This window comes from Heteronotia binoei, chromosome 2 (assembly GCF_032191835.1).
Source record: "Heteronotia binoei isolate CCM8104 ecotype False Entrance Well chromosome 2, APGP_CSIRO_Hbin_v1, whole genome shotgun sequence".
NCBI lineage: Eukaryota > Metazoa > Chordata > Lepidosauria > Squamata > Gekkonidae > Heteronotia > Heteronotia binoei.
This window is the reverse complement of record NC_083224.1, coordinates 66,108,986-66,123,210: the sequence shown is the minus strand read 5'-3', so window position 1 is coordinate 66,123,210 and position 14,225 is coordinate 66,108,986. Positions and strand designations below refer to the sequence as shown.

The 14,225-nt window shown below is 41.0% G+C and overlaps 1 protein-coding gene across 2 annotated transcripts in view; it reads left to right on the top strand.

The window, feature by feature from the left end:
* The window catches only part of CTTNBP2NL (CTTNBP2 N-terminal like), a 45,584-nt gene extending 34,910 nt beyond the window's left edge, over positions 1-10,674 (top strand). For both annotated transcript variants that reach the window (XM_060231222.1, XM_060231223.1), the window contains exons 3-5: positions 3,088-3,318; positions 5,307-5,414; positions 6,716-10,674. In XM_060231222.1, the coding sequence (XP_060087205.1) occupies positions 3,088-3,318; positions 5,307-5,414; positions 6,716-8,179 (1,803 nt within the window). In that variant the 3' untranslated portion in view covers positions 8,180-10,674. The remainder of the gene's footprint in view (positions 1-3,087; positions 3,319-5,306; positions 5,415-6,715) is intronic.
* Positions 10,675-14,225: the final 3,551 nt, after the last annotated feature.

Genomic DNA, 14,225 nt, shown 5'->3' with positions numbered 1-14,225 from the left:
CTCTCGAGGCTTCAACAGTGGCCCCTCTTTCTACGCTAGAGGTTTTGGGTTCGAAGCACTACCAAGGGGAAGTATTGCTTCCAGCAATTCAGGCCACCAGGCGATTATGGCAGCTAATAGGTACCAAGCAAGGCTTTAACGCCTTCTTACATGGATCAATGACTCTTTGGGGAAACCCAGAATTGAGGATTGGAGGGTGCCAAGTGGTCTGGAAGGGTTGGATTGAAAAAGGGATAACAACTCTTGATCATCTACGAGACCCAAATAGAGAAGAATTCTGGACATTTAAGGAGCTTCAAGACAAGTATAATCTTGAATCTAACCAATGGCTACATTATTACCAAATAAAGACGGCGCTGACGCAGCTGCTGGGTCCGGATGCCTTGGCTGCCCCTGATCCACCATCCCTTTTAGCTGTATTAAGGCGGACATGGCAGCAAGATAATCCAGTGCAAGCCCTGTACACGTACTTTCGATATGGGACGCAACAACAACAGCTAATTGAAGAATTACGGGTAAAATGGGCAGATGAACTGAACCTTAGTATTCTACCATTCCAATGGTTCACAATCAACAGGGCGATCCGAAAAGTTTCTAAAGATCAACGCTTGATATTAATTCAGCAAAAAATTCATTTCCGTATTTACTGGACACCTGTTCGACTACACAAATTTAACCTCTTGACTTCACCGGCATGTTGGCGATGCCAGGGAGGTGAAGCGGGGCTAAGCCACATGATTTGGTCATGCCCGGTGCTGCTTGATTTCTGGGGCGATATACTCAGGTGGATAAACCGCGTATTGGGAAGTCAGCACAGATTCACAGCCATGCAAGTTCTTTTAAACCACTTCCCGTCAGCATGGGTGTTGTCTCGCCCACAGCGATATTGGGGATTTCGGGCACTGATGACGGCAAAGAGGATAATCATGCAGATGTGGAGAACGGAATTTTCAGGAACCGTAGCGCAATGGCTGGAGGACATGCTGCGATTGGCGGTGGATGAAAGGCTGGTCTACCGACGAATGATGCAACAACAACAATTCGAGGACATTTGGGCACCGTTTTTGGCGGCTGTCAATAATTTACAGGGTCCGGGATGTGAATTTGAACATAGTTCCCTCTAGGCTGTGGGGGCCAAGGTGGTCCAGAGAGCTATATCAAGTACTAGGCATACAATAGGCAGAGATAGATAAGTATGGGCAACAAGGGTGACGGGTCACAGGGTGCTGGATGAGTGGATAATTGTGAACTACGTAATTTTTTGTTTGTTTAATTGTTAAATATTTATTATTACTATGGATCTGTTACATATACTAATTTCAATAAATGATGAATATATAAAGTTCAAAAAAAAAAAAAAAGCAAATCCTGGTGATTTGGGGCTCATAGAGCTTTCAATTCATAGGATCAGGCTGCATCTGAAAGCATCCAATTCTGTCTGAAAACAAGAACCCTGCAATGTTTGAAAGCTGTCACATGCTTTGAATTCAGACCAATAAAATACATTTCCTTTGAAAAAAAAAAAAAAAGAAGAAGAAAATAGCAACTCATGGGGCCATTTTAGGTTAGGAAAGTGTAGTGGGATGCTTAAGCCTGTTTTCCTTTTTGGTCCCAATCCAAATCAGGCCCCAACTCCCGGGGTAGGACTCTTGGCACAGATCTGTTCAGTCCATGTGGGCACCACATGGATTTCATAATGTACAGATTGTACAAAGATACCATTGTAGCCATAACAGCCTTCTCTGTTTTTATAATTGTATTATCTAGTAGTAACAATATGAGTGAGACAATGTTGCACTCCAACTTTTAAAAGAAATAAAATTCTGTTAGAGTTACATCTCTACATGATAAAATTAATTATAAAACCATAACAATAATTCCCCTCAATCTACATCATTAAAACAATTAAAATGTCTATAGTTGTACTCTTTTCTGAAGAAGAGCATGTGTTTGCAAACTCATTCACTGTCTTTCCAGTAATAATGCTTAAGTATCAGGACACCCTGACTGTATTTAATGTGTGGAGGATGACCACATGTGACAAGGATCTGAGCGAGTGGACTTGATAGAACGTAGACATTTTTGTAATTCACACAGAAATTACCTGAGCTCTGCAGGGCTGTGGGGCCAAGCAGGAATAAGTTGGACTATGTATTTTGCTCTGCAGCCAAGATATTTCTTGGATTTGGTTAAACTGTAGAGATATGTTTCTCCATATATTCCTTTTTTTTCTATTTTTTGATGGTGGTGGTGGTGGGTTTGTCTTTTTCTGAGTTCTTTTTAAACTTATATACCTGAAAATTTCAATAAAATATTAAATTGGAAAAGGGAATAATTCTGTAACAGCAACTGTTTGATCTTGAGATATTTATCACTGATCATAAGTAAACACAGTGTATGCTTTAGATGAAAGGCTTCTTTTTGTATTATGGTTACTTTTGGCTGTAATTAAAATGCTACAGACCTGCTTTTTGAAGCTGAATTTCCCTTTCCTGAAAAGTGTTTCCTGTTAGGGAAATGTGAAGACACAAGTATATAATTGCAGTTATGTCTTCACATTTGCAGTTAGCGGAATCCATAGAAGAAAGGCTAGTTGCCCAAATTGAATATGAAGGCTAATTCTAGTTTATGCTTTTCTCCCTGTCCCTAGATCACTTTACATCCCCTTGCTCTAACCAATGCTGCTTCTTTTCTCATTTGTACTAGCCACTTCTTCTCATACCCCTGCTTCCTTCATATTTCTTTTCTAGATGTTCTGCTTCTTCCTTTCATTGTCTTCCACTTCTTGTCTTTCCGTCCAACTCAATAGATGTTGAATGAAATGGCTTAATTATGGGTGGGTTTTATGTACTAAATTGACTTCATTTTTGTTTGGCTGGCGTTTTGGCAAAACCATCCTCCACAGTCATAGCTGTGAGCCTTAGTAGTTATGTTGGGGGTTTTCATCTGTCCACTCTTGTGATTGTGGCTGAATTTTATCCTGTGATTGAATTTATCTTGTGATTGAATTTTATCCTGCATTTGGTTTTTCTCTTCTCTTTGGTACTTAATGGTTAATAATTTGCAATATTTGATCATATGTTTCAGGCCCAGCACAGAGATGCTTTCATTGAAGAGCGTTATGGAAAATACAATATAAGTGACCCACTGATGGCACTTCAAAGGGATTTTGAGGCAATGAAAGAGGAGAATCATGGTGATAAGCAACCTGTTTGTGCCAATCCTTTGTCTGTCCTAAAGGTAGTGATGAAACATTGCAAGAACATGCAAGAGAAAATGTTGTCCCAATTAGCTGCGGCAGAAAGCAGGCACAGAAAGGTAGGTCTCATGCTTTCTGCACTTTGATCAGAAACAATAATTGCTTCTGTTTACCATTTCTATGGCAGGGCAGATTCACATTACCTTCTTGGATCTTTTTGCCAGCAAGCTGACAACTGTCAGCATTTTAAATTCATGGTTATACAAATGCAGTATTGTGATGTTCAGTTGCTAACTCAGTGCTTCTAATAAATTCATTTCTCTTAGTAAAACACAAAAGCATTTATTTAATTAACTGATGCAGCTGTTGAGAAGTAGGAGATGCCAATTCTGATCAAAAATCTATCTAGCACCTGATTTCCTGTTACTTTAGAAGCTTCACGGAATCATGGTGGCATCAGCCTTCTTGACTAGATATACAGAGAGCTCTGGTCATGTGTGTGAGTCTATGGGGGGAAAGCTTTAATGATTAGGTATAAATGAAACTGTACTTTGTACAGAGTGACAGGCATGAAGAATACATGTACTTTTGCTAAAGCTCCCATTATTTCCACTCATAACATGCACATCTTTGAACTCTGGCTGCCATCTTGGCACAGGAGACTTTTGTTGCCTCTGCACAGAGGAGATTTTTGTGTGTGTGTGTGTGTGTGTTTTTAGTATTCCCAGTGTTACGTTAAAAGTAGAACAGCAGAGGAAACACTTGCTTCCTTTTGGCCTTCACTCTGGAATCTCTGCTGTCTACTTTAGTTGTTTTTCACTTCAGTAATTTCCCTTGAATGCATCATTTCAATAGAGACTGACTACCCTTTTGTTTTTCCTTCTTCTGTAAATAATCTCAAGAGTTGCAAGCTAGTAAATCCTTTGGGTATGTTAACATTTGAAGCAATTCCATAATAAAGTCTGTACAGTTTAATTTTACTTTAAGCCATGTTGTATGCTCAAAACAATCATGCAAGACATAGTGAATATCTAATTATTGTGGGCATAATTTCTAGAAATCCAAGATAGAATTTACTGGAAGTTTTTTGGGGTTGTCTTTTTTTAATATGCCTTGACAGTATCTGTTCTGCTGAAAAAAATGGGACAGAAGACTTTTGGAACTAAGTAGTGAGTACAGAAACACTATAGTAAAGAGTATTCAAATATATTATTTTGCACTCATATTTTTTAAGGGGTGACAAATTTTGGCCTTATTCTACCTCTGTTCTTGCTCAAATGACCTGAAGTAGACTTTTTTTGAAGTCAATAATGAGGGCATTAGTTTTGTATTACTTGTACCTCACACAATTGGGAGTGAATTGTCTTCTCTTATATATTCTACAATGTTACACAGGCCTTTGTATAATATCTTTTGTATCAGTACCTAAGTATGCTAGCTTATAAAAAAAAGTCCTTTTGACTTCAGTGGAGTCTGCTCCCATGTACTTGCTCTCTGGGATTTCTGTGAAATTAATTTTAACTTTTAGGCAATTTTTCCCCCCTTCTCCTGCAACCTTCACATCCCCCCGGGGTAGATCTTAGTGAGATTTGTCACCTAGTGAATAAATCGTACATCAGTTTGTATGCAGAAATTTACATACTTCAGTTGGATGCTACAAAATATGTCTGCTTCTGCACATTAACAGCAATGCCTATGAAGGTAAATTCAGTGTTTTTGCACATTTCATTTGTGAGACAGACTTGAAGAATTGCTGATAGTTTATCCTGAAAAGTTTGTGGAAGCATCATGTGAGCAGAAAACAGTTTCAGAGTTGTACAACAAGCTATGTAAACACAGTGCCCTGCGCATTTTTTCCTCTTCTTAATCTCTGTTTTTATTCTTTCCTTCACAAGGCAGAATATTACAGAGAGTGGCTACAATGGGGTGTGGGAGAATGAACTACTTTTTAGTCAGCAACAGAATCTTCAAATGATTTAGAGCGTACACTGCTTAAAAGCGCTTTGAGCATAAAAGGGCCTGGCCTGACTTGGCCTGCCCATCTGGATACACTTGTAATTATCACTATACATAAGTGATTGAGGTGTGTGTTTTTTCTGACGGGAAGGTAATCTTGGATCTCGAAGAAGAGAGGCAGAGGCACGCCCAAGACACTGCTGAAGGAGATGATGTCACCTACATGCTAGAAAAGGAACGAGAGCGACTCACACAGCAGGTACAACTTTGACTAGCTGGTCAGCTATCAGAGAGGACTGGTTTAATTACTTCACTTCCTGTGTCATGAGAGTTCCGTCTCCCTTTAAGTGGTGAATTTTAGATTTATTAAAATACAGGTTTGGTTTAGACTTTTTTTTAATTCTCATCCTATTGTATCCCATGCACTCAAGAGAGGTTTACAACAAAAGTTAAAAACAGCATAGTTCAATAGTCACAGTAATGTCCAAAATGGATTAAAGAAGAAGAAAATAATGGATTGGATTTAGTCACAAATTTTGGATGGACAGAAGTATTCTGATTTTCACTTATTCCTCCTCCTGTGGTAGATCTCTGACTTCCATCTCATTTTTTCCCCTGGTGGTCATCTGTCTCCTAAGAGTGGCATTTTGGAGGGAGCATTTTGGGGTGCAATGAAAGGGCGGGGGAGTCTCACTCAGCTGATGGAAATCGCTACTGTCAAAGATTTTGCCCAGGATCCAAGCCATGGAAAATATAAACCTTGCTTCTTTTGAAATTGCTGAGAATGCTGCATGGGTTTGTAATGTATCCTGAAATGATGAGGCAGGTAGCATGTATTCCAATATGTACATACTACAAGGAGCTAAGACCAGTTGCAACTCTGTGAGCATCATATGATTGGAAATATATGTAGTGCCATCAGTAGGCACTGTGCTTTACAAGAAAGGTATCTGCCTTAAAGAATGTATAGAAGGGAAGGGAGGTGGAGGTAGAGCATTCTTATCTGTTACATCTATCTAGGCTTAATTTCAGAATGGAAGAAGGGGGTGTTCATAGGTCATGAACAGAAGGGTATTACTAATTCACCCATGTTATTTACGTACAGTAATGCTAGCTATAAAGTATGAAATGGCCCATAGCTTTGCATTTTTCTGGATTTACATTGTCCTGAGAATATAGACTGTTCATAATCTTAGGTTTGGATCCCATGACACTGTTACATCTATACTTCTCTTGAGCTGCTGATGAAGCTTTCTTTCAAGGCGGCAACCAATTGCTCTGCTGCTGCCATGTGTATGAGAGCCCCTTGATCTTGTGTGTACAAAAGGGCTAGTAGCAAAGGAAGCAAGTGCCACAGTGAAGGAAAGCCTCCACACAGAGAGTAACCCAAGGGGAACAGTGTTATAGGATCCAGGCCTCTATTTCTATCACAGATTCTTACATCCATTCTTCTTTTGTGTTGATGTTCTGCTTGTTTTTTTATGGGGTTTTTTTTTTGGGGGGGGGGGAGGTGGCTTGAAGCCATTTGACTATTTCAGTTGCCTTTATCTTCTCTCCTAGCTGGAATTTGAGAAGTCCCAAGTGAAGAAATTTGAGAGAGAGCAAAAGAAGCTGTCTGGTCAGCTGGAGGAGGAACGTGCACACCACAAGCAGCTTTCTTCCATGCTTGTGCTGGAGTGCAAGAAAGCCACAGCCAAAGCTGCAGAGGAAGGGAAGCAGGTTGAGGAACTGAACTTGAAACTGGAGAAAGAAAGAAGCAAAGTGAGCCAAATGGAGGAGGAGCTGGCAGCTAAGAAGAAGAGGGGTTTGCAAATAGAGGCACAAGTAGAGAAGCAGCTGTCTGAATTTGACATTGAAAGAGAACAGTTAAGAGCCAAGCTGAACCGGGAAGAGAACCGCACCAAGGCTCTGAAGGAAGAAGTAGAGAATTTGAAGAAAACCCTGAAGCAGCTAGAGGCGACTAACAAAGAAAGTAGCAACCAAGCTGAGAGCATGCCATCCCATATCTCAGTGGTGTCTGTAGCAACTGCCACAGAATGTTCTTCTGTTATGTCAGTAGCTTGCCAGACAGAAAGTCTATTGGCAGAGAATGCTAGCCAGGCAAGTACAGGCAAATTAGTGCACTTGTTAACTTCCCCCTCTGCCACAGCTGCCTACCCTTATGCCAAGATAAATGGGCATTGTGATGCTATGCAGACAAGTGTGGAACCAGCTGAGATCAGCATGGAGAGCCTGCAAAGAGCAAAGCCTGCAGGATCAGCTGTAGAGAATGCTGTAGAAAGCAGTAGCTCCCCTCTAAGAACAGAATCGCTTGCCTCTGGTGTTTCATCGCTCCCTTCCAGTGGGATATCCTTATCCCCCAGCAACACGGGTTCTTCATCTTTGACTTCCTCTCCTTGCTCTTCCCCAGTTATGACCAAACGTTTGATAGGCACTTCAGCCAACAGTCCCGGCTATCAATCTTCCTACCAAGTCGGAATCAATCAGCGCTTCCATGCTGCTCGTCACAAATTTCAGTCCCAAGCGGATCAGGATCACCAGTCAAGTGGTCTCCAGAGCCCTCCACCCAGGGATCTGTCACCCACCCTTGTTGATAATTCTGCCGCTAAGCAGCTTGCCCGCAATACAGTCACTCAGGTCCTCTCCAGGTTCACCAGTCAGCAAGGCCCTATCAAACCAGTCTCTCCTAACAGCTCACCTTTTGGCACAGACTACCGAAACCTGGCCAGTGCCATGAGCCCCAAGAACGAGTCAAGCCAAGGCAAGGTCTCAAGCCCATTAAGTCCTTTATCGCCAGGAATTAAATCACCAACCATTCCCAGAGCAGAAAGAGGAAACCCTCCACCAATACCTCCAAAGAAACCTGGACTGGCTCCTTCTCCAGCCACTCCCACCCCACCAACTAAAACTCCTTCTCAGTCATCCTCATTGGGCTCACCTGTGGATTTGGCAAGCAGTTGTTCAAGCAATGCAGTTGTAGCCAATGGGAAAGAAATTGAGATCTTGTTGCCAACCAGCAGCTAGTGTCTGGATATTTCACATTCCAAGTGATTTGCCATTCCTAACACTGTCTTATCCACTCCACGTTATTTATTTGGATAATAGCAAATTTGTATAACAGTTTTCTTTTGTTTGTTTTTTATAGTATGTAGAGAATAATGCTTTTGATGTACAAACCTTTAACACTAAAGCCTCAAGAGGTGTCTCGTGGCAGCAGGCGCATCAGATGAGAGGGCAAGGCGATTCCTGTGCTGGGAGTTTACCAGCAAACTCTGAAAATTCTCATTTTCAAAATCATAGAAAGTACACTCTGTGCAAACCTCCATTCCAGACAGACCTTTCCAAAAGAAGTGCCTGAGCTTAAGCCCACAGATATGAATGTGATTCTCTGTAAATCCAGAAGGAATCATCTAACTGCAGAAAGCACAGTTTCTCTGTGAATCATGAATGTTTAAAGCAACACTGTTTTTCGTTTCCAAGTAGTTTTCTTATTTCTATGCTATGAAAAGGAATTATTCCAAAGGTGTGACCAATAGACTGGTCAGTTATTTCCCTACTATTAACATAAGTCATTTTTATGTAGTGCTTCATTGTCAGGTGCACTTTGGCCCTTTTGCTGAGCTTTATGCAACCTGATCCTTTCCTATGATATAAAGTGTTTTTTAAAGAAAAAAATAATCTTTTGAAGCTTTAAACAATCAGGGTGCCAGTCCTTCCTGCCAACTATCCATTCCTTACATACTTCTCTCTCTAGGGATTGAATAGACCAGATGAAATCTTGAAGTGTTGTGTCTAGTATAAAATTCTTCATGCATTCTACTGTTGTATGTAGAACTTCTGAGAGAAGGATCTTTTTCTTTGTTTGATAAAGATCATATTATTACTTGAAATGAGAAGTGGCTAGTCAGCTCTATACAGTTTTGTTTTGTTTTGCATTGGTAAGATAGGATCTATACTAGATGATCCAAAGCAATAACTTAAAAAGTTGTTCCATATGATGATACTTTGTCAAGCTGACATAGGTTTTGCTGGCCAAGTTGGGTTTGCATCTTGAAGACTGTTGCCCTCTTGGCTGCAACTGCAGAAACCAAATCATTAACTTTACATATAAAGAGACTCGTGTATATGGGAGGGGGGCATGTATGTTATGTACACAACACATTTATTTAAATCTTATTGTAATTATATTCAGATTTTTCATAGCTCACAAAAATGAGGAAATACACTTCTATGATAAAGTTGCTATTTAATCTTTATTTGCCCTAATTTTAGAAATTTTTCCTGTTAGGTAGTTAGTAACTTTGGGTGAATACAGGGCTGAAGGAAGTTTCTTTCCAGTAAAACTTCCTGTCTTTTGAGCGAATGTGAGACTTTTTTATAGCTTAGGCTAAAAATATATTCTCCAACCCTCTCTGCAACTCCTCCCCTTCCTCCCAGTAATGTATCCTGCTCCTGTCAGTCTTTGCTTTAAGATGTTACAGTCGCATGTGGTCAAGGACATGAATATCAGTAGCCAGGCCATGAGTACCTTCCCCAAATAGGCTGCATAATTAGCAGGCATTAACCAGGGTTTTTATATAATGTCAATATGTAGAGTTCTTGCTACAAAAAGCAGAGGATGATCTTCCATAGTGATGGACATTTGCTACTTTTATTTTGAGATGCTAGATAAAAAAGATCTTGAGCCTTTGTGATAAATTAAAATATAGTAGGATTGCTTCAAGACTCCACTGTATAAGGATTAGCCAGTGATCTCTTCATTCTTGATCTGTAAATGGAATTGCACACTGCCATAGGAACTCCAATAGTTATATTCTTTCCTAAACTTTGTTCTGCTCACTGAAATAATCATGCAAAGAGATCATCATTGTATGAACAGCTCAGATAAGCACACACACAATTCAGTTATCCAGTATAGGATTTTTTAGTAAGGATTACAGCTGAAATCTGGGTGAATGATTTCAATATTGCTGGGTCAGTATTGCTTCTAACCGTAAACAGATGTTATCATAGCCCTTAAAGTATTTCCTTTGGTTTACAGTAGATTGTGTCCTTTCTTTATGCTATAACTCTAGAGATTTTTATATACAATAATGAGTTTTATTAGGAAATGCACTGAGTACTGTATTCTACATTGGATGTGAGGAGGCACAATGCAAGAGGAGATGTGTATTTTTGCTAGTAGTCTATAAAGTAAGCACAAATATTGAAGCAGTTCCAGCTAATACAGTAAGACTTCTAGGGCTTTAGTATTTAAATTTTCTGTAGACTTGTGTGTATGGAAACAAAATGTTTATCTTCTCTGAATCATGTGTTGCTAGAGAGGTTTGTCACTGGCTAACAGGATTTTAATGAAGTTCAGACTGTATAATCTAGTATTAATTATTCATTAACATTTGTATATTTGTAAAGTGAAATGTATGAAGCAGAAGTCTTTTTACCATTTTTTTATAGCTGGCAGCATTAAATGTGTTAAACATTCATACTATCAATAAAGGGTTTTATTTTTATGATGTTAATATGGTGTACAAATATGTTTTTAAAGTAGGTGGGTTGGTTATGTGCAGCTGACATTTTCCTTACTTGTAGTGGCTTTGCACTACACACTCCAAATAATTAACCCTCCCAAGGAAGTGGGGTGTTTTTGACTATAGAGTCATGGGAGGGGGAGAGAATGGTTTACCCATTTAAAGCTTTCTACAGAATTCCATGTATTAATTACTCTTTGGGTTAAGTACTTCCTTTTATCTGTTCTAAGCCTTCTGCTCACTAATTTCATTGACTGCCCACAAGATCTTGTGAGAAAAGAAAAGTTCTACTTTCTCTGCCTTCTCTATCCCATGCACAATTTTGTAAACCTGTCATGTTACCCTTCAATCCTCATTCTTCCAAGCTAAAAAAAACCCTAACCTCTTTAACTTTTCTTCATAGGGAAGGTGCTCCATCACCCTAGTTGCCTTTAGTTGCCTTTTTCTGCACTTTTTCTAATGCTGTAATATATTTTTTTCAGATACAGTGATCAGAACTGCAGGTCAGCAGTTGGCTCCCTTTCTGTAATAGGATTAAATTTTCCAGGCATTTACTTCAGCTAAATCCCTGGATAATTAATCTTTAACAGAAAGGGAACCAAAAGAAAGTGAAATTTTACACGGTAGAGCTCTGATCCTATACCATTTTCCATTTGTGTTTCTTGTTGTTCATCACAATGAGTTGTCCACTTTGGAGCTCATTCCTGCTACATTTTACACTTTTCATCTGCTTGAAAGACCTTGGTTTTGTTTGGTCAGAAGTGCCTAGCTTTAGAGGAAATGTGCCCCTGCAGCAGAGGAACACCTCTGGAACACAAGAGCATACGAAGAAAGTTTTACTTGGATGTAATCCGCCCTGAGCCCGCTTGGGAAAGGGCGAAATATAAATTACCTAAATAAAGTATCGTATCCAAGCCTCATTCCAGAAGTATTGCTTAAGAAGATAAGAGAAGCCATGTTGGATCAGGCCAATGGCCCATCCAGTCCAACACTCTGTGTCACACAGTGGTCTATATATATATATATATATATATATATATACACACACACACACACACAGACTGTAGCTAATAGCCATTGATGGACCTCTGCTCCATATTTTTATCCAATCCCCACACACACACACTGTAGCTAATAGCCATTGATGGACCTCTGCTCCATATTTTTATCCAATCCCCCCTTGAAGCTGACTATGCTTATAGCGGCCACCACCACCTCCTGTGGCAGTGAATTCCACATGTTAAGAACCCTTTGGGTGAAGAAGTACTTCCTTTTATCCATTTTAACCTGACTGCTCAGCAATTTCATTGAATGACCACAAGTTTTTGTATTGTGAGAATGGGAAAAAAGGACTTCTTTCTCTACTTTCTCCATCCCATGCATAATCTTGTAAACCTCTATCATGTCACCCCGCAATCAACGTTTCTCCAAGCTAAAGAGCCCCAAGCGTTTTAACCTTTCTTCATAGGGAAAGTGTTCCAAACCTTTAATCATTCTAGTATGCCTTTTCTGCACTTTTTCCAATGCTATAATATCCTTTTTGAGGTGCGGTGACCAGAATTGTACACAGTATTCTAAATGAAACCACACCATCGATTTATACAGGGGCATTATGATACTGGCTGTTTTGTTTTCAATTCCTTTCCTATAATTCCCAGCATGGCGTTGGCCTTTTTTTTGCAATCACACACTGTCTTGATATTTTCAGTGAGTTATCTACCACAACCCCAAAATCTCTCTCTTGGTCAGTCTCTGCCAGATCACAACCCATCAACTTGTATTTGTAGCTGGGATTCTTGGCCCCAATGTGCATTACTTTACACTTAGCCACATTAAACCTCATCTGCCACATTGACGCCCACTCACTCAACCTCAACAGAACCCTTTGAAGTGTCTCAATCCTCTCTGGTTCTCACCACCCTGAACAATTTAGTGTCATCTGCAAACTTGACCACTTCACTGCTTACTCCCAACTCCAAATCATTAATGAACAAATAAAGAGCATGGGACCCAATACTGAGCCCTGTGGCACACCACTGTTTACCGTCCTCCACTATAAAGACTGCCCATTTATACTCACTCTCTGCTTCCTATTAATTAGCCAGTTTTTGATCCACAAGAGGACCTGTCCTTTTACTCCACGACTCTTGAGCTTACTGAGGAGTTTTTGATGAGGAACTTTATCAAAAGCTTTCTGGAAGTCAAGGTAAACAACATCTATTGGGTTCCCTTCTCCAGTGGTCCCAGGAGTGGGCCAGTCCTCACTCTTGGGATCATAGCTCCTCTTCGATTGCAGGGCTTAACAAACTTTGACCCGAAGGGGAGGTGCTTGATCTTCAGAAGTCAATTTTGTTTAGCCCTGCAATCGAAGCAGGATATGCTTCTAGAGCCCCCTTGTGGCTCTTGACCCGTAAAAAAAAAAAAGAAGAAAATCAACACACAGCAAGAAGGATCAGGTTACCTGTGTTCAGTGGCCTGGAAGCTCCCAGCACGGGAGGAAAACAGCGCTGCTGTGTTTTTCGAGGGAGGATTTTTTCCCTGCCGCGTTCTGGCAGAGTGCTTCAGTAGCCTCAGGCAGAGGCACACGCACCGTTCTTCCCTCCTCTGATTCCCGCCCGATGGACGTTCTGAGGGCAGGCGATCGCTCTTCTCTCGCTCCCAGCAAAGGCACTCCGGCAACCCTGGGGGTCTAGGGAACGGCAGCTAAGAAAAACAAGAAGAGAGAGGGAGGGACAGATTAACAGGGAGAGGACTCGTGTTTGACATGCAGCCCTCCCGGAGCGCCGACGACAGAGCCTTCGGCGCGATTGTCTTCCCGGCAGCGGTAAGCCATGCATGGGGGGAATCCTAAGAGGGAGGATTTGTCTGGGGACCAGAGGGGGTCTACAGACCTAGCCCTGAAGCCCCTTTTTTCCAGATATAAGCAGGCAGGACGCTGAGAGCCTTTCAGGATTCAGCTGCATGCCCAGCGTCCCCCCCCTCCTCTTTTTCCCTTTTATACCTGGGCTCAGGAGAATGGCCCTTTTTTGGTATGGCATTGGTTAATTTTTGAAAAAGGGAAAGGGATTAAGACTAGTGCTATGCTAGTGGGGGGGGAAGGGGACATCATCTGTTTGGAGGGGCTGTTTTCTTTTGGTGGGAATGGAAATCATTTTGTCTGTGCTTCTTGTGTTTACAGGGCCATTCACTCTAAGATGGCCGCCTCCACCAAATTCCCCAAGGGAGCCATAATGGAGGAGGGCACCTGTGACTTGGAGTTGGCTGACTCACCAGCACAGGAAGAGGGGGCAGAAGATCACCAAGCTGATGTCTCAGTAGATGAGGCTAAATCTAATCTTTTTTCTTGGATTCAAGAACTGGTCAGAAAAGAGGTTCAGGCAGCTTTTGCGACCACCACCACCATCCCCCTCAAGAGAGCACGCAAACTCAAACACATAGAAGCAGATAAGGAAGAGGAAAATTTCTCTCCCAGATCTCTAAAGCGTAGCAGGTCAGAGTTACATTCCTTTCCATCTGATCAGGAGGAAGAGGACTCTGATTTG